The 21689-nt window shown below is 40.5% G+C and overlaps 1 protein-coding gene across 5 annotated transcripts in view; it reads right to left on the bottom strand.

The window, feature by feature from the left end:
• ZNF385D (zinc finger protein 385D) overlaps window positions 1-21129 on the bottom strand; it is a 403568-nt gene extending 382439 nt beyond the window's left edge. For 4 of the 5 annotated variants that reach the window (XM_046937672.1, XM_040696247.2, XM_040696248.2 and 1 more), the window contains exon 1: window positions 20408-20510. In XM_046937672.1, the coding sequence (XP_046793628.1) occupies window positions 20408-20501 (94 nt within the window). In that variant the 5' untranslated portion in view covers window positions 20502-20510. Of the gene's footprint in view, window positions 1-20407; window positions 20511-20872 lie in introns of those variants that run through there. The other variant, XM_025147465.3, reaches the window with a different exon arrangement.
• Window positions 21130-21689: the final 560 nt, after the last annotated feature.

Here is a 21689-nt window from a genome sequence, read left to right on the forward strand (position 1 = left end):
TAATTCTAACTCATAGATGCTTCATATTTATCAGTAAAAAATTGTCATACTTCTTGGTGTCTGGTATGATTAAGTCCAAAATGTTGCAGTTCTTAGCTCCCTAAATAAGTCAAATAATTAGAAACAGTTCAATGCATTTAACTTTTTCATATTACAATTTTTTTTACAAGGAGATTTTAATATTCTTTTGTTTGTTATTTTGAAAGATAGGGGAAAAACAACAAACCTAAACAGAAAAAACATAAAGCCAACAATTATTGCATTATGGACTCTGACTAAAACGTTTCTGAAACTTCTTTCTGAATCCAGAGCTCCAGCCATACTGGTCTTAATCAAACATATCAATCAACTTAATGAATTAACTGAAGGATCATAGCTAGTAACCTCACTTGTAATTGTAACAGATATGCAAGGTTACCGTTTTGAATTATTTTTCTCTAAATTTTTTCTATTTTTTTAAATCCTACTTTTCTGACAATTCATGACATTATGCCTATACACTGGCTTTTTGAAGAAGCTGTTACCGTATGTTCATTAATAATTAAAAGGATATTTTTTACTTGAAAATTTACATGCATACATATATATCTCAGGTATGTGGCAAAAAAAAAAATACAAAAGGAGTACAAAATGCATGTGAGACATCCAGGTACACAGGTTATATAGATCCACAAAACATTTTGTTTTTTCTTACTACATAGACTTCTTCAAGATCAGGTTATTATACATCAACTTTCAAGACAGCCTACAACAACAGAAAGCCTCTTCCACCCAGCACCATGGCACTCAGATGAAATGCTGAGCCTTAGGATGAATCCAAAAACTTTTCCATGGCACTCCACATCTCAAGTTCTTGCAAAGCAGTACCATTCCAATGTACAGCCCACTATTGGCCACCATTAATGCAGTTAAGTAGCTTGTATTCTTCACCGTTATGCAGATGTATTGTGTTTTATGATCTGTGAAACATTTATGAGAACAAGGAACTCCTTGGGAGTTAAGAATCATAAGTTTGTCTTCCAAAATTTTCCAAGACCAACTTCAACCGCTGACAGTACTCAGAGGTTGATCAGCAGGTAAGAATCCACTGGTCACATTAACATTCTAAATCTGCTACCATCACTGGGAACACAAATTAAGCCTTCTAGAGAAAATGCCTTCATTTGAAATAATTTTCGCCACCAGTCCATCAACACGAGAGCTGTTTCTTAACTCTGTGGTATTCCGTTCCTATTGATGTGCTGCTAAATGGTGAGGTTTTGTTGAGCCCATTCCCATAGCTGATCTCACAAAGGCAACAGCCAACTGCTTATGTTTTCCAGTTGTGTTTAAACACTAAGAGTATTCATTAGCCTGTTCTGTAAACCTGAGCCAAGAGAAAGGAAATCCTGGTCTTCCGCACTTCACAGCCTAGCTAAATACCATGCACTAACATGGAGGAACAGAGAGCACTGTGGAGCTCATCTAGGCCAGTCCCTGAAAATTCAGCTCACTACCAATGAAAGAGAACTAACCAGTAACCTGTAAAACTAAAAGCAAACTGGAAGTGACAAAGCTGGATGTTATGAGCAAGGGCTGTTTCTGTAATTCATGCTTCCTGCATTTTATTTATTGTCATATTTACTTATTATTGCAATTATATCTGAAATCCCTTTTAATTCAAGGATTAGAGCCGAGAGGTTGAATTTATTTTATGGATGCTACAAACAACCAAAAAGGGTGTTTATGAAGGGATGTCCAGATGGCAGGTGAATCTGGGTCAGCATTGCATCATATGTTCCCTGTTGGAAGCTAGAGGGTAGAAAAATGATTCCTTCCTGTAAGTAAAAAGATGGCTATTTTGTCTTTGCACAAGGAAATTATTAGGAATGGGTGTTGTTCACATTAAAAAAATTTAATTGGATGTAAACAAGAAAATTTAAAACCACAATATACCTGAAATTGTAACTTCTCATATAGTGTAAATATGTTAATAAATCATGAAGTTAAAGGACAGAAACCATCTTCCATCTCCGATCTGGTAAAATGCTACAGGACATCTGTGAGGGTTCTGTGGTCTCTAACTGGCCTCCTGACCTCATCTCAGAGCACAGTGCCTGGTTTTCTGGGGATATTCATTATCAAGAGAGCCCTCTCCTAAAGAGGTGTTTATTTCTCTGTCCAGCTGTCATTCCTTCATGATCTTTCTTTTTCCAGGTACTTATCTCTGCCAACCTTCTTTCTTGGCTTTCTGCTGGCTTTTACTCTAGAGATCAAGCCCCACCTGTATGCCCTCCTTCCCCCTTTTCAGAGATGTCTCAGATCCTCAGCAGTTATTTAAGAATTTTGTCCATAATGGCCACGTTATGTGGAACTTTTTAAAGACACAAAACCATGGTTTCAATAAAAATCTCCATAAAAATATCAATAAATTGTGAAGGGTTTCATCCTCCCAAATGGTACCTGTATGACATTACTATCTCATATTACTTGCACATGGATGATCACAAAGCCTTTGCTCACACTGTGCTTGTACAATAACCGACCTGTTCTTGACAAAAAGAGCAGGTAGCAGAATCACAAACTCAACTCCACAGAACATCAGCATGTTACCTTGAGGCACACCTTCAAAAGACAGTTATTTACAAAAAAAGTCTGGGAAAGGAAAACAAAACATAAACACTGCCTAATGGTCCAAGAGTCATTATTCACACAGTGCTGTATATCTGAAGCAGCACAAGTGAATTGACCTTCTAGTTGCCTGTCCTGCATTTGCTTCCCACTCATTCATCTCCATTCCCTCTCCAGTACCCTCACAGACTAGTGGAAAAATAGGATGCTTTACCTCCTAAGAGTATCTTTTTCTGCAGTTTCATCAATTCTCCATTGAACCCTTCTGAGAAATATCAAATACCAGCCAGCGTTGTCATAATGCTGGCCAGGCTCATCTTGCGTATTTTCAGTTTTGTTTCTACCTGCTTCAAACTTTGTAAGTTATCCTAACCCAGGCTACTGCTTTGATCATCATTAGCAAACTTTACTCGGCTTTGTAAATGCAAATGAAGCAAAATTGTATAGTGACTGCAACCTGATCCAACAAAATGACATAGCTTTCAAAGTCTTCATAGGCAAGTCTACACCTTAGCCTGGACCTTAAATAAACACTGACATAGAATAGGCAACAAATTCTAAGTTTGTGCTGCCTGGAGACCATAAGTGCCCATTCACCCCATCAGATTTACTGGAAGGTCTTTACAGGAAGATCCCATTTTCATTTGCTTAGAACTTTGTCAAAACTTTCTCAAAATTTAATTGCAATTATTCAATTTTTTATTATTGTTATTTTTCAGATATTATTTTTGTTACTGAAACAAGGCTAAAGCCTTTAGAGAGAATTATGCTAGGAAAATCCATAGTTTGCCCATGAACCTGGAGATCACTGGATGTTAACAGTTCCGAAGACAGAGGTATACTAAAAAAAACAAAAACAAACAAACAAACAAAAAAAAAAAACACAGCACACCTGAAAAGTATAGTTTTAAGGAGCCTGGGACTGCCCATAGAAGGAAACTCAGGCTTGAAACCAGGAAAAGCAGAACTAAGAGTGAGGACATAGCTATGAAAGATTGGAATGAGGAGTAACAACGGGAGAGAATTGTTTAATTGGTCTTTTTTGGGGGGGGAGGGGGGAAGAGGGGATTTTTCTTTAAAAAAAAAAAAACAGATGAAATTCACGTGGTTAAAAAAGGCATATAATGCATACCATAGCCAGAGGAGTGACAGAGATTAGCACAGTGAAGAAGAGCATAGGGATTTGGGCTAGGCAGGCAAACGAGAGCCAAAGATGAAAGAGAAACAGGTTAAAGACATGGTTCTAGAAGGCCCATGCATGAGAATCAAGAAGGTTCAGTAACATCTCCCTCTCCTGACAGCTGTTGGCCACTTCTTCCTTCTCCACTGCTGTCCCAGAGGCAGAGGTACCTTAAATGCCTGCAAAGTGCAGAAGCTGCTGTCAGGGCAGGCATGTGACTGACTGCTAGCAGCTGATTATCTTTGTTCCACTTGATTACTTCCATGTGTCGTGAATTGTATAGCAGTGGCATGAACTGCAAAAGGCTAAGGCAGGCAGAAAAAGAAATCAGTTCCTCTAACCAACTGCCAGTCCCCATGCTGTGCTACCGTCCAGCTTTCAAGTAATGTGAGTAGCTACACTGTCACTTAGGAAACTGTTATTTTAAACACTGGCCATAGGTAGCATAGGTAGCCCTGCTACCAGCTTCACAGGGCTCTTTTGAGACACAGGATGCTAACAGATACCACAGCATGTAATTTTCACACCAGTGTCTGTTTCAGAGAATCACCTGAAGTATCACAGTGTAGCTAGCATAGTTCTGTTTCCACAACATGTTAGAACTACTAACTCTCTCGAAATTCTGTTTGATCTTTCTTTGGTTTCCCAACCATGGCTATGCTGCACTGTCATTTCACTACCACAAATGCTATCTTATCTTTTTTCCTTTGGTTTAGACACATGCACTGTCTGGCATTCCCCAAAGAGTTACTGCAGTCTGATATCACAGTGCCTTACTGCCTCTTCACTGGGTTTCCCTTTTCTTGCAACATGTACATGCTCAGCAACAATTCAACACCTAAGAACTCTCTTAGTGCCTGTTTCATTTTCCTCTGAAACATCCCAAAAGCCAGACTAGCTCCAAAGACATTCTTATTTACTGGTATCTTCTAAGATAGAACAAAAAGTTCTCATGCCTGCTTAGCAAACTTTATGCTAAAATCATATTCTTGTATTCACAGACACACACATACCAAAAAAAAAAAAAAAGAAAAAGAAAAAGAAAAAAAAGGAAAGAAAAAAGGAAGAAAGAAAAAGAAAACCTTTCACCTTTCAGCCTGAACTGATCAGTTGCTACACCCTTTTGTCCTTGTCTTTGATGAAAGAACTCCCTGTCCACTCGTTACTAGTTTTGTGTTAACTGGCTGAAGATCTAAAATTTTATGTCCCCTAATAGATCCTTCTATAAGAGATAGCTCATGTTGTTATTTTAATAACTCAACTAATTATTTGATCTTTACCTTGGAAAGCTGCCCTCACTGTTTTCCTCCAAATAAATATAAGTTAGATACATTCCATACACAAATTTGTTACAAGTTTGAATTACATATCTCACAAATCAATTGTATTTCTGTTTGGAGAATCATATTTCTATTTAAAGTTTCCATAGCAGATCATAGGTACTGGAAGACTTTCCATTCAGGATTCTCATTTGTTTCTTAGTTTCAATCATGGGAAAACTAAAACAGCATCTCTTTACTGCTTTACTCCGTCTGTCATTAGGACATTTGTCAAATACTTCTTTCAGTTCTGTTGAAATGGATTGATGGTTATTCTTGACTATCCCTTCCTCTGCTTTCTTTCACCAGTTAAATATTTCATCTTCTCCTCGTCTTCTTTAAAATTCACTGTGCTCCATTTGATGCAGACTCAGCTATAGAATGCCCTTTATTCTGAAGCAAAACTTTACTTATCTGGAAATAAAACCTTCCTCTACTGTTTTGTCTCCCTCTTAATCACATTCTTTGCTATAGCCCTCCTTACTGATGCTATATTGTTTCATATTTTGTAATTAAAAAAATATTCAACGTTTGTAAAATTAAGTTGTTTAACATGACTCATGCTGATGAGCAATTTTTCAAACTGCCAAAATGTATGCATGCACATTTGGTCAAATGCTACCTTTCTTCAATATATGCATACTCCCTACACTCAAAAAACCTACAAACTTCACTAAGGAAATCTCTTGGTACCTATTCCATTTTCCCAAATGCAGACAGCCATTCTGCAGAGATCGCCTATGTATTCCTATATGTTCAGTCTATAACATCCAGCTCATGGCTCACTGCCAGGAAGACACACATAACTGGTCAATACATCCCCTGGCACAGTGTTCTGCATAGTCTTTTCCACAGCAAAAATCATCCAGAAATCTCAGGCAATTCAATTTGGTTTACACAGTCTACCATTTTTCACCTGAAGTTGTAAAATTTCAAATTCAAAGATAATGAAAGGCCAACTCACAAAGAATGGTGGTCATCAGTTTGGCCTGATTGTTAAATAATTTGCAACTCAATTTCATTTGTTGAAAACCATTTCAACTTTGCCCTCTTTGGATGACTGGCATAGCTCAGAGGGTTATGATCAGTGGCATAGTCTAGTTGGAGGCCTGTACCTAGCGGTGCTCCCAAGGGGTTATACTGGGACCTGTCTCGTTCAGCATCTTCATCAGTAACCTGAATGAATGGATGGAGTACACCCTCAGAAAGTTTCCTGATAATACAAAGCTGGAAGGAATGACTGAAACACCAGAAGTTTGTGCTGCCATTTAGCAAGACCTGGACAGGCTGGAGAGTTGAACAGAGAGAAACCAGATGAGGTTCCACTGGGCATGTGTAGAGTCCTGCATCAGGGGAGGAATAATCACATGCATTTCTGTACAGGTTAGGGGCTGATCAGCTGGAGAGGAGCTCTGCAGAGAAGGATCTGCACATCCTGGTGGACAACCTGCTGTCCATGAGCCAGCATTATGCCTTTATGGCCAAGAAGGTCAATGGTATCCTGGGGTGCATTAAAAAGAGCATGGCCAGCAGGTTGAGGGCAGTGATCCTCCCCATCTACTCTGGTGTGTAGAGTTCTGGGCTCCCCAGTTTCAAGAAAGATAGGAAACTTCTAGAGAGTGCAGCAGAGAGCCACAAAGATGAAGAGGGTTCTGGAGCATCTCCGTGAGGAAAGGCTGAGAGACCTGGGAATCTTCAGCCTGGAGAAGACCAAGGAGAGTTCTTAACAATGCTTATAAATATCTAAAGGGCAGGAGCCAAATGGATAGATCCAGGCTATTTTCAGTGGTGTCCAGTATCAGAACAAGGGGCAACAGGCACAAACTGGAACACAGGAATTTCAATTTGAACACGAGGAAAAACTTCTTTACTTTGAGAGTAACAGAATACTGTCTCAGATTAATTTAATGTAACCAAGGCACACACTTAAGTTTGTGTATGTCCCTACCCTCTTTGAATATTTGTGGTATATTAATTCGTAGCACAATTTTTGAGTCTTAAAATAATCCAGAAGAAGCCTTAAAAAGCGAAGACTTATTCTATTTTGTTGGGAAGCAAAAACAATTTAGAAGTTACACAGCTAAAATATCACATATATAAAACAGTGAAAAAAATCATGAACGGACTTCTGATAAACATAGCTACTACACATATTTTCATTCATTAAACTAGAGTTTTTATTGACAGCATTATAGTCATTGAGGAATGGCCTTATTCAGGAATCAGAACAAGGATTCACACCACAGATATCTATTATTCATGGTCTTCCTTGAAATTAGGATGTTATCAGCTTTTGGGAAAAGAAAATAATTAATCAAGTTGACATAAAATTGCTTTCCAAAACATTGAGAAGTAGGTCAACAAATAAGCAAGGAAGGTTCTTGCAAAAGTTCTTGCCTTTTCCGGAAAAAAATGAAAAAGAAAAGGAAAAAAAAAAAAAGCCTTACTTGTGACAGATGCACCTGAAGCAGCCTGAAACTAAGCAGTTTTAAGCTTTAGTTATTCACACTTTTCAAATAAAATTTTACCTCACCAGAGGACTAAGGAGAGAAATGACAGTTCTATCTTGACTTTCACATCAAGATAATTACAGCCATCCTATCTCTGTCAAATCTGATTATAAACCAGGGATCAGCAGGCAGGAGATTAAAAGCTCATCTGAGTATAAGCAACAAATGAAATTGATGAGAACTGCCCAAACTGTGTCAGTTTTACAGAAACAGCCAGATTGACAGACTATTGGAATTACAGATATGAGAGTTCTCATTCTCACTCTGGCTTTGAAATGCAAATGAAAGCTGCTGGAATTGTTGAACAGCAAGTGCTAACCTTTTATATATAGTGGGTGTCTCCTCCTGTTAACAAGATTTGTGGAGCACAAGATCAGCATTATATTAAACTGAGATCCTTGCTGATCCTTGTTGTTTTTTATTTTTTTTCCTGTTCATATTGTAGATTTTTTCTTCATGTTCAATTTAGGCATTCATTTTTATTCTGGAAGAAAAGAAGCAATTGTTGCTGGATGTTCTGTTATATACTTAAGACATGGCATGAACACTATGGTCAGTTGAGCACTTATCTATGTGCTTTAGAGAAGCCACAGCCCAAAAAGGAAGAAATGCCATGCCAGCTCTACGAGCAGCAAGAAATCCTGGAAATGGATGCATGTATACATAATCTCTATCAGATAGATGATGGAAGAGTTAAAGAACTAGATCTCAATGCTTAAGAGAAAAGTGTTATGTTTGCTTTTTTGTTTGCTTACTTTTTTTTCCTCCAAAGTTGTATTTCCTACCATCACTTAACAAATTAATGGCATTCTGCTCTTCTTCAGTTGCCACAATGTGATTTATTTCACCAGATACCTTTTACCAACTTTACTATTTATCACGCTGATACATTTTGAACATAAAGTGAAGCAAGCTAGAAAAGGGTGTCCTTCAACTGCCTGATGCTCTATAAAACCTTTCTAAACATGTATAAATACATCACAGAGCAACAAGTCTTCTCAACTTCTATAAGCAAACAAAGTGATGCGTTTTAAGTCTCCCCTCTGAAGAGAGACACCTTGGAGAAGAGGTGAACACACACACAGGCACTCCATGCAGTACCTAATGCTAATCTGGGAGTTACATGGACCCAAATCTGTGCCTGTTCTTTCACGCATAAGAGAAGGAGCTAGCGCATTCAGGGCACTGCTTCTGATGCTGTGCAAGTGAGTCTCTCCCAGAAATTTGCTTTGTGTAGGAGTAGTGGATCACTGGGACCAAGCAAGTTTAATTTCATTCTCCATGAACTGCAAATGCAATTTCTCTTGCTGCACCCTCGGAAAAGTACAACAGCAAGACTATCCTCCCACTGTGGATTTACTAAAGTGATTTTTTTTTTTAAATGAATGGAAAAGAGAGAAAAAGAAATGATACGCAGAATAAAACTCTACTGCTTATACATTTTTTTTCCAATTATACTGCCTAAAATGGAGGGTTCACTGACATTTTCAAGTAATTTCTTTTCTGTCAGCTATCACTGAAGATTTTTTTTTTTTTGAAAAAAATCACCATGTGAAAAGTCAGAATAATCACTTTCCACATCCTTCCCATCCTCCCACCTTTCCTTTTATGAGTATTTCTGCTTTTATGGCCTAAATTCTTCACCTGAAGTCAAACCCTCTGTTTATGGCATCACAGTGGTTGCTGTGGAGGTGATTATGATGTACAAAGCCAAAAGGGATAAGTTACAAGTTGGAATGAAGAGTGGCATCTTGCTAAAACTGTTTAAAGTAGTAGTAGACATTAAAAAAAAAAAATACAGCATGTACATTGAAAGCAAGCACATTAACTTCGTAAATGACAGTTTCCTATCAACTTTCATTATCATAACTGTTTCAGATATGTTAATATAATAGCTTTAGAGATAAAGTGTTTAAGAATACATGTGGAAACAAGCATATAGCATGAACAGACAGTGCTAGCACAGATGGCAGCAGAGTCCTAACTGTACTCTTCAGTAGTGCCTGCTGCAATTGCTATCTTCTTCTGCAGCAGAAACATACAAACAAACTGTGGTAGCATAGACAGTCGCTATGCTTTGACCACAAAAGTACTTAACGTCATCCTGCATGCAGTACGTTTCTTTATGCCAGATTCCAGACTCAGAATGAGTTACGATTAGAGAACATAGATTCCTGAAAAAGCCATTAGTTCCTCCCAATTCCTTCTGCTACAAGGATTAGTTTCATATACATCTCCTCTAACATACACACACTTAAAAATACAACTGTTCGAGTGCAGGTGCTAATTCTCAAGAAATGTGTTATATACTGGAAACAGGAGAAATCTGTCTTGCTATTCGCACCACAGAGGCAGACACTATTAAATTTTCACAACCTTGGTGGCAGAAATAATCCTTAATTTTGCCCTACATTAGGAAAAACATAAATGATTGATATTAAGTGAATTAGTTTTCAAACCTTGCCCCTAACATTGACACCTGAAGCACTACTGGAAGCATGCAGGTTATAATTCCCGGTACCCTTAACATCCACATGGGAAGAACATTAGAGCAGATGACAAATTAGAGAAACTAGAAAGGCACATATACCCTCCACATTCTCCACATTTGATTTTTTTTTTTTTTTCCCCTGGAACACAGTTAGTGCAGGTCAAGATGTGATTCCAAGTTAATTGAATGTCAAGGTCGGAGGAAAGCCATGAAGGTTTCTCAATCAAAACTGTACTGAACTACTGAACTGTAACATGTACTTAGCTGCATGTTAAAAACAAAAATACACAAAGAGCAGTGGGATAATGTTAAAATCAGGTATCGAATAAAAGCAGTAATGCAAACAAGAGAAAAAAAAATGAGATTTTAATGGCCTTAGAACTCAAGGGACCTTTAAAGGTCATCTAGTCCAACTCCCCTGCAATGAACAGGGACACATACAGCTAGATGGGATTGCTTACAGCCTCGTCCAGCCTGACCTTGAATGTCTGCAGGGACAGTTGGCTACTGGTGGCCCACTCTGTGGACCATCATGTTCCTAGACTCCTCATAAAAGAAACCAGAATCAGGCTCCAAAAAGTCTGTGAAAGATTCCTGATATTCACAGAGGTGCTCAGCGATCACTGGGCTGGTAGCTCTTGGGTTGCTGTAAGGCTACATCTTCCTTGATCTTGGCTTGAGAGTTCAATAAGTGCAGTTAGAGCACTGTAATACAGGATGTTCGATTCATGAATTATTTATTCATTTATTTATAATCTGATTTGGGCCAGAAGATTTGATGATTCACAGGAATACACTGAACTTCCACACATTTGTGGGTAAACACCCAGCAAGCCTAGGGCCAAGATCCACACAGGATTTCTACTAACAGAACCCAAGAAATGGTGTTGGTTACAGAGCGTGGTGCAGGAATGCTGTTAGACAACACTTAATTAGATACAACACTAGTTCTTTTCCCTTAACATTGCTAAAGAAAGCTGCACACACCAGAGATTGGTAACTTTATTCTAGAAGAGAATAAAAGATAAAAATGAATACTAATCCTGGAGCTCTAAATCAAACCAGATGCATTCAGGAGCAACCTTCAACTTATTTAAGGAAGAGATGAAGAAAAACTGAGCAGTCTAGAAACTGAAATCCTTGTTCCTGTCAAAAACAAAACAATACAAAACAAAGCAACCACAAAAACAACATAGCAGAGCATTAAGTTTCAGGCTCTTTCCTTAATGACCAAGGACTTCTGTGCTATAACTGCACAGTGACACTTCAGTTACTCAAGCTGTCAAGACCTTTCTTGTCACAAAATTTTACCTGCAATTCTTATTTATGCAATGGAGTGCCTCAAGGCCAGATAACTGGCACACTCCTCTGTATTTATCAAAAAGTTAATGCGTTTCTATATGTACTCTAGCATGGAACTGAAAGCTTAAGAATAGCTGCTGCTGTTCTTATGCAGAAAGCCATGCATGTAAGCAAATTCATTGTTTTCCATCCTTTCTGAAGCATCCTAGAGCAAGCCAGTTTCTATTACATTTTGCAAATTATGCTTCAGATCATCAGTAGTATCATTTTAGCACCACTTCCTCTTGGCCCAATTTCTACAAAGTCACAGCTATCATGTAGACCTCCCTCTTCTACAGTTTCCAGGTTTGATTTTGAATTTGGGCTTGTGAAAAAAAGTAACAAATGTTGTCAGATTCTGTACATTCTTCTTCCTTGGATGTTTTCAAGACTAGAGAAAGCCCTGAGCAACTGATGCCACAACTGACTCTGAAACTTCACCAGTATACTTCCAAGTTGAATTACTCTATGCATTCTTCAGTTTCCACGAGATACCCTGAATAGAATCAGAGTAAAATAGATGCAAATATTTTTAACTTGATTAAAAATATATATAAAAAAGAAAATAAATAAATAAAATTGTACAGCATTGTGACACCATACTGGTAAAGAATTTTGCAACATTCTTCTTTTCACACGATGACTGAAAGTGTACATCTACCACCAAATCAACTTTGTGGCACTACAGGAAAAAGATACAGCAAAAAAGCTGTCTGTACTCCAGAGTTCATCTTCAGATTTATCCCTTCCCACAATAGAAGAATTGCTGAGAGTTATTAAGAACTCTGCAAATTTCTCGGGTGTCATTTAATCACCACTTCTGTTAAGATCATTTGTCTGTGTCAGCCCCCAAAACAGTCTGCAAAACAAAAAACTCCAGAAAGCAAGGTCACCAACTGCTATGTAGCATACAGCAAGTGGCCACATCTCACAAGCTCAAGTCGTTCAAAGATCAGAAACTCACTCTGGTCCCTATGGTTTCTGCAGGGTAATCCTTTTCCTGCCTTCATATTTGTAAAGTAAAAAAAATAAAAAGTAAAGTGACTGAAGTGGGATTAATCTCAGTCTAGAGAATGGAAAGAGAACAAAAGTTATATAGAATAAAACCCAAAATATGCTCCTATTGTGATCATACAGTCTCAGTGAAGAATAATCAGATTCCTATTACACAACTAATAAAAGCAGTGATAAATGCTTTTTTGCTTTGTTTGAACATATCTTGGTAAGCCAAAGGTCTGGGGCAATTGAGGCTGCACCCAGCTGTACCGTTACCATAAACAACTGACCAGCCCCTCAGGCTACTGCAGTGTCAACTGAAATCAATACCTGGGAGCAGCATGGCATGGAGAAACTACAGTACTCCAACGCCATCCAGACTGAAAAAGGGAAAGACCGTGTTTCCCTAAAGCATTTATTGTGTTCTAAAGATCACTTTCATCCAGCTCTAAAATGGATTTTCTAAGTGTTTCTTGAAATGCAAAATAGCTAGGAGGCCAAAAATGCATACCCTCGAACTTGAAAAGAAAATTAAAATTAAAAGAAAAAAAATTGCATCCCAATACCCTCTAACTCAAGCTTGAACACTGTAAACCATATATTAATGAAGCCAACTCTAGATTACCAGGATGTCTTATGCTCAGAAATAATGCAGAAGCCTAGAAGCATTCTGCCCAGCACAGAGATTCATCTGTTCTGTGATCCTGGCTGATGTGAATGCATCACAAGGATGCCTTGATCTTTCTGAATACAGCTTCAGATCACAGAACCTCCTCTCAATTGCCTCTAAATAATTATTCTCGTGCCCATTTCTTGACTAGCAACAACTACGACCTCTCACATGAAACAACAGCAACTACCAGCCAAAAAGAAGAAATTGGTGAAGACATCCAATATACTGCATGTGACTTCTCAATCCAGCTTCTGGAGAGGAGAATCTGTTCTCAACTTCCCATTCCTCCCCCTCGCTACAAATGCCAGCAGTTTAGACAGCTCTAGTTTCAGTGTTTCAGAGCAGTAAGAATTGATCTAAATACTGGAATGGTTTATACAGCCAAGCTCAATGCAGTCATTGACAATAACAAGTCTTTTTTCCTTACTTTTTTCCACAGGCTCTTGGGTTCATTATCACAAACTAACAGTTCTGCTTTAATCCGCCCTCAGGAGAAGGTTCTGCTCGCCAATGTCTCTTCATTTTTTCTGCTTTTCAATACTATTTAGGAGTACAGCATCAACAACTCTTAAAACATACTGGCCATAGACAGCACACAAAAATATTCTGAGACATGACAGCAGACAAGACAAAATCCCAAAACCATCTTAAATAGAACCCATACATTTTACAAATTATTTAAGTTTCATTTTCTAAGCAGATGCTTCAGTATTCACAAATTTTTCACAATACAACCTTTTTTTTTATGGAAATAATGGGAATAACATAAACAACAACAGTGTTAAGACTACATGCTGTTAAATGAGTTAAGGTACGACCAGTTTAATACCTTTTTAATAAAAGGGCATTTATTTGGAAAGTACTTTACTGAAGTAGCAAGCACGGTGCTATCTGCAAGCCCACTCCCGTGGCAAGAGATGGGAATTTGCATCTGCTGGCGCAGACACGATGCCATGTGACACCCTCGTTTACATCATGTCACCTGTCTGCTCCTGCAAAATTATTACATCTCAAAGAATGCCACAATAGTTTTGTTTCATTTTTTATTTAACTCTTCGATATTTTAAGCACCACATATTTACAGGCCACCAGCAAGTCCAGAACATATCAGAATGAACCTACAGTAACAACGCTCCCGGTTTAATTGTCATACACGTGTATGTATTACAGCTCTGCTATGATTTTGTATGAATGGAAATGCTACAATTTCATGTATAAGGAGACAGAATATGAAAATGCTACCTTGGAGTTTCATGAGAAAGAAGCAGAATCCTAGGAGAATAAAGATATTCCAGGTTTTGTGATGGCTTATCCTGCTGCTGCTCAGAACAGCACTGGGTCAAGTCCAGCCCAAATACATATGGGAAAGCAGTCGGGAGTTGCCACGGTTCCAATCATTATGGCGAGGTAATGAAACAAATTCAGTGCATAAACAGACATTCCAACTTTAGTTAATGGACAAGATGATTCATTGTTATAATATGGCAAAGCTAAATGGAAAGACAAAGGCAGAGACACTAGACTGAGGACTAAGACTGGAAACTTCCAGATGTGAGTATAAAATGCCCCTGAGCCAGGGTTAGTCAAAATATGAAATACTTCAGAATACACTAAAAACGAGATAGCTTCTATAGTTCTGTCAGAGCAATCATTTCATCGAGCTCACAATTTAAACGAGATTCAAATTATCATGCGAGTGGTCTCTTTCCCATTTTAAAGCACACTTCGTATTTCCCAGTAAAGTGATTTGTGACCTCTGTCTGATTAAAACCCTCCAAATCTTCTTTAAAGAGAGCTCAGAAAAAAAAAAAAAAAAATCTGGTTATGGATGGAGAGGAAGTCTTTGGTTTCTTAACTACATTTTCTACACAGAAATCAGACTTAAATGATCATCATAAAATTGTACTTGCACTCCTCTAGACTCTAGACAGTAAGTTTGTCATTCTATTGTAAACTCAGATTTTGAATAATCTTATGGCTTTGTAGTTACGGTTGCTTATTTCTAATTGTACAAGTTGCAATGTTAAGGTTTTATTAACGTCATAAACAAATTCTTCCATGAGCAAGGGGAAAAAAATGGTACATACAGTCACGTAGCAGGTTTTTACAGATTTTATCATGCACATTTCTGGCCAAGAAGAATATTGTCTCCTTTTTTTTTTAATACAATAATGTCAGAGTGAACTAATTTGAAAAACATTGCAGAAGCAAAATATTTTTCAAGTATCAAAATATGGCATTTGTGTAAGTGAGGGCCCCAAGCTTCACTGGAGAAAAGGAAAATACACAATGGAAACAAACTTAGAATTGAATATTTTGGTTTGGAAGGAGTCTTAAAGATCATCTAGTTGCAAATGTTCTGTTGTGGGCAGGGACACCTCCCACTAGATCAGGTTGCCCAAAGCCCAATCCAACCTGGCCTTGAACATCTCCAGGGATCCACAGCTTCTCTGGGTAACCTGTTCTACTGCTTCACACCCTCACAGTAAAGAATTTCCTCTCTGTATCAAATCTAAATCTATCTTCTTTTAATTTAATGCCATTACCCCTTGTCGTATCATTACATGCCACTGTAAAAAGTCTCTCCCCATCAGCCAGCACACTCAAGTCATTTTCCTTGGGGCTGTTCTCAATCCATTTTCCACCCAGCTGGTATTTGTGTTTGGAATCGCCCTGACACAGATGCAAAACCTTGCACTTGTCCTTGTTGACTTCCTGAGATTCATACAGGCTCACCTTTCAAGTCTGTCAAGGACCCTCTGGATGGGATCCCTTCCTTCCAGCGTGCTGACCACACCATACAGCTTTGTGTCATCTGCAAAACTGATGAGGGCGCACTCAAGCCTACTGTCAATGTTGATGACAAAGATGTTAAATAGTATCAGTATCAACCCCCCCCCTCAGCACTGGACATTAGATCTTTTGAGTGCGATCATCCAGCCAATTCCTTATCCACCAAGCAGTCCATCCATCAAATTCATGTCTCTCCAGTTTTAAGAGAAGAATGTCATGCTGGACAAGAATGTTGTATGAGATAGTGTCAAATGCTTTACACCAGTCCAGGTGGATGATGTCATTTGCTCTTCCCTCATCTGCCAGTGTTGCAACCCTGTTGAAGGCCACCAAATTTGTCAGGCAGAATTTGCCCTTAGTGGAGTCATGGTTGTCACCAGCCACTTATTTGTTTTCCATGTGCCTCAGCATAGTTTCCAGGAGGATCTGCTTCAAGATCTCGCAGAATCTTTACATGCTCCCTGACTAATGTAACAAGATACCAGAAGCAGCTATCTAAGTGTTAGTAGATCCAAACAGAAAAAATGACAATGTTCATATCTTACTAATATGTAGGCTAGCAAAAATGGTTTAAAATTTAAAGTTTACCTGCAGATTTTTCCATTTGAGCACAGAAAACAGGCTTACTTGCCTTAAGAACTTCTGTTATATTAAGCAGACATATAACGCCTACAGGAATTTCAGACATTTACTTTTACAAATACTACAATAAGCCACAGGCAAAAAGTGAGGTGGAGAGAACTACGCCTCCAGCACAACAGAAGATTTGGTTATGACTGCCTGAATACAACCAAGAGCATTATTTCCCAGGAGACAGAGAAGGAAGAAAGAAGAAAGTTGACAGCACGTTGTGAATATTTCAGGAAAAATGTGTGAAGATAAGACCATCTGAAATTGGAAAGCTTGTAGGACTCATTTCTCTGCTACCAATTGTAGAATTAGTCCTGTCCAGGGCAGTCAAAATCAGACGCTTTTAGCATGTGTATACATCCAACCATGTCCACCAGAAAAACCATGACTCGTAGCTTTCTTCCTCTTGTACCTTCATCCTCCCTATCTTTCACTGGTTCAACACAGAGAAGTCTAGTTCTCTGGAGCAATAATATGCTGGAGACATTCAAGGCCAGGTTAGATGTGGCCTTGGGCAGCCTGATCTGGTGGGTGGCAACCCTGCCCATGGCAAGGAGGTTAAAACTAGCTGATCTTTATGGTCCTTTCCAACCTAAGCCATTCTGTGATTCTTACCTCACTACTACATTTCTGTCTCTCTCAGAAGGAAATGACACCAAACAGAAGGGGCAACAACAGTTTATGTCTTGTTCTGTGACAACTCTGGATAGGTTAAGGCAACAACTAGCTGAAGCAGGTGGGGAAAAAATGGTTTAGTTTTAATATAGATCACATTTTTTTAATTGAGCCTACCTGGGCATGATCCAACATATTGGCACGACACCAATTGATTATACTGTGCTGACTGAAACACAGAGAACTTCCATTCCCTAAATTTGGCACATGTTGTGAGCGATTAAAAAAATATATTTTAGGAAGTAATTGCTGTCTAAAACCTCACTGATGTATACACATAGTCCTACACATACATTCAGCACTATTTATTTACTTTTCTTTTCCCTATAGTAATTGTTTTAGTGCTAAGGATGCAGAACTACTGGTTTACTACAAAGCTTTCACATAGCTTTAAATATGCATATAAAGTATCGCTTGCTCCTCAGCAGTTATTTTTGGTGGTGTCAAATAATGTAGACGCCTTTCTCTTTCACAGTTTTTAGTCACAAGCCTTCCATACCTACTCTTCAAGGGATGAGACGCCCAATACATACATACATATCAAGGTTTTGTTGAGTAGTATAGAAAAACACTACTTAATATAAACTGTGGTTTTCACAATGTTACTATTTAACATCTTCTGCTTAGGATCTGTAGAACTCCGGCTGTAGCCATCCATCTGCGTTTTCAAGCTTGAGAGATTTTATAGGTGAGAGGCTATTGCCAACCCAACACTAAACAATTTTAAAACAGGCTTTTTACAAGATCATTAATATATATCATCTTACCACAGTATTGAACTTTTTGTGTTGACGATTTCTTTTTTTTGCAGTCTAAACAAGTCCTACTTTGCATTGCTTTGTATTTTCCATAGCATCATACCATGTAAAACAAGGTATTCTGGACATGCAATCACAGAGAAAATTTCATGTTTGCACTTTGTGTTTTTGAAAAATACAGAAAAGTCTCAGGTCACGATGCCATAAATCTATGATTTGATTATGAAAAAGCATTGATTTACTTGCAACTGCTAAGATAAAGTTGTAATTAGTAAAGCACTCAATAAGCACACTTGATCTCAAATAGCTCCACATCAAAATAAATCAACAGCTATATTTACTCTCATCAAAGGTGAGAAGAATACCAAAGTGGTAAATACTTGTAACTTGATGCAGACCAAAGGCAGGCTTGCTCACAAGTTCACAGCTCAGTGTGCCTGAAGCAGCCAGCCAGCCCTAGGTGATGACTGAGTAAATGTATCTTAATCCAAACATACACTGAAATGTTGTGCTTGGTCACCTCATGTCAATCATAACAGTGTCATTGAGATCCACAGAGCTATGCCACATTTTACCAACACGAGCTGGCGGCCAACTGAAATGAGTTTTGCAGCAAAAAGAATAGGAAAGAACAGCATTTCTTTTTCCCCCTAGAAATTGAATTATTTCATATCCCTGCTGCCTCCCTGTTCTGTTGTAAAATATGAATATTTCCCAGTCATTCTGATAATTGCATGCATGCATGAATGAATGAGAGGACACAGTTAAAACTGCCTACAGCTCACATACCACAGTTTTACTTTTTGGTATATCTCATAACTCCTCCAATCTTTAGCTTAAACATTAAGTAATTTTTCCACTCCAATGCAAAGTAGTCTATTGTTACTTAATACATAAATAAATAAGCAAATAAGCCAATAAATAAATAAATGCCTGGAGTGCATTCTTGGAAAATAAAGTGTTCCTAAAACTCTGAAATTTTAAGAGGCATATCAAAGTAATCCTTCACTTCCCCACCTCCACCTCTCCAAAAGATCTCAGTGCAGCACACACAGTCAGCAGTAAGGACATACAGATTAGTTTTGTTTTTACCTTACATCTGCAGCTGTTAACAGATAGCAAACGATCTTGTAAATAAGTCCACCTTGCAAAAAGACAGCACAGCAGAAAGAACGATTATCCTTAAATACTTTCCAAAAATAATTAGGATGCAAAATACATGTGCTTCAGTGTCATTTGGTGTTCTGTGGTGTTACAGTAATTACTTCAATGAGAATGTATGGTACCTTACAAAACACTTAAACAAAGCAACAGACTGAAGCGCTCTGCACCTTTTTGTTACTCTGAATCAGAACCGATTTACAAATCTTCCCAACCGAACTAATTCACAGTGCAGCTATTTTGATGCTATTCTCATCAGGACAGCATACCATACACTGTAACTTGGGTACGAGGGCAAAGTTTCTGGCAGGAAGGGTTTCCATATGGCCTAACGCCCGCACCGTGCTGTTTGTGGGGCACACTTTGGCTCTCCTCAAGTCAGTGTCAGAGCTCCCGTTGGCTCCAGGACATCGCATTTCAGTCTCCGTGCGATACCCACGACAACGGGTCTCACAGGTGCCAACTCTTTGAGATTCCCCACTACACTCAGAAAGAGCAGCATAACGATTTACAACCATACGCCGCTATTTTTATTCCCTAGCTGGATAGCACCTCCTCTCCTGCACAGTCATTTCCTTCAGAGTTCTGGTGATACCCACCGACAAAATCTATGCTCGGACTTTTAGACTGTTTCTTTCTGAAAGAGGAGCGGTTCGGCAGTGCCCGAAGCTGGGCAGCCCCCACGCACACCCCGGGGTTCGCCTTCGCACCAGCTCAGCCACCTTCAGGTGCCGGGACTCCGCGCCCCCCTCAGCGCTCCGTGCGGAACCGTGCGCTTCGCGAAGGGCACGAAGTTCCTGCGGGGGCTGTACGGCCGGCACGGCGGGCACAGCCTTTCAGGGTCGGGAGAGCTATGTCGGTGCTGCTCAGACCCGGCGACGAGCATCTCACTCTCCGAGCAACTGATGGGGGACGGGCGCAGGCAGGGCAAGGGTTTTTCACAGCGCCTCCCGAGCATTAAGACAAAACGCGGGCATACCAAGAAAGATTTCTAGGACTCTTCCCAGGTTCGCTGCAGCTTGGCAGTCTGAAAGCGCCTTCCGCAACAATTAAAGAAGCCGCTATCGCAGCGAGATGTGGAAACGCACGGAAACGGTGTTCCTCACCCCCGAGCGCCCGCCAAGCCCGGGACGCGTCGTGGAGTTGGGGCGCTCGCTGCCCTCGCACCGCGGCGGGGCAGGAGGAGCAGCGGCCCCCACCCTGAACGCCACCAGCGGGCAGCGCGAGTCCCCTGCCAGGCGCTCCCATCCCGCCCCGCGGAGCCCCTTACCGTGCAGCTGCCGGGGCTTGCCGCCCGGCGCCTTCTCCTTCCTGCCGCTCCGCATCCGCCAGCACGCCGCCCCTCTGCCCAGCGCGCCGGCCATGCCGCGGGCGGGGCGGCCCCGCGCAGCGCCGGGCCCGGCGGGGACAGCGCGGGGCGGAGATGGGGCGCGAGACCCGGCGGAGCGGGGCGGGAGCAGCGCGGTGCCAGCGGTCCCGCCTCCCCCGGCCCGGCGTCAGGCAGCGGCCCCGGGCAGCACCGCCTCCGCCCCGCGCCCCCCGCCCCGCTCCGCTCCGCCCGCGGGGTGCAGGGGGAGAGCCAGCGGGGGCGGCGGGGCTGCCGGGGCCGGGCGGCTTTCCAGGCTGGGGGAATGACGGCGCTCAGTGCAGCCCACCCACCCCCCTCCCCTCCCTCCCGCTCTGCCCGCCGGCAGTCCTCCCACAGCACCTTCCCCGAAAAACATGTGTACGTTACCTCCTGCCATCAAAATCACTGGTTCCGCGCTCTCCCGACTCCGGCACGATGAGTAACTCAACCTGAGATTCTCACCTCCCACACTCCCATGTGGGACGAAGCGGCAGCCTTCCGCCCACGCGCACCTCCTCAGTCCCGGGGATTCCGGTGGGAATCGCCCTCCCCTCACCCCGAAGAGGCACTCACGGCCCTTCTGTAAAGGGGCTGCGCGCAGTGCGAAGGGCACAGTGCGCTCTGTTCTCACAATCAGACGCAATGATTCAAAAGTTGCGGGCACAGTGTTGAAATATTAACGATTTCACAGGCAAGAAAAAGTAGTTTAGAATGCTTCTTTAAGTCCCGAGGGTCTGGCAGTGCAGCGTGGAGTTCCTTAAGTACAAATGATGTGTGCAACTCGTGCTTGCAATCTTGCTAATAAATCCACCCATGTGTCAAGTTATTGCAGCCACCGCTACAGCTCCAGAAAGGTATTCCACAGCCACTTTTTGATTTTTCATTCGCACGTATCTATATGTCATCATCACCCCCATGAGGCATGGCACTCTGTCTGTGGGGATGCTTTGAAAGGCAGAGAGCTGGCATGCAGGATTTACACTGATTCCTCTGCTGGAAGGAAAGGAGAAGAGCCTCCGTCCCGTATCTCGTCTCTGTTTCCCTGTATCTCATCTCTGTTCTCCTAACTTCAAGAAACTTATGGAGAAAAATAACGAGGATTCCTCAGTATGGTAACTTTAACGCTTACTCTTTGGAGACTCAATCAAATCAAATTACTATTTAGAAACTGAAAAAATAGAGACCTCCTCATTAGCTTTGTAAC

Source organism: Gallus gallus, chromosome 2 (assembly GCF_016699485.2).
Source record: "Gallus gallus isolate bGalGal1 chromosome 2, bGalGal1.mat.broiler.GRCg7b, whole genome shotgun sequence".
Taxonomy (NCBI): domain Eukaryota; kingdom Metazoa; phylum Chordata; class Aves; order Galliformes; family Phasianidae; genus Gallus; species Gallus gallus.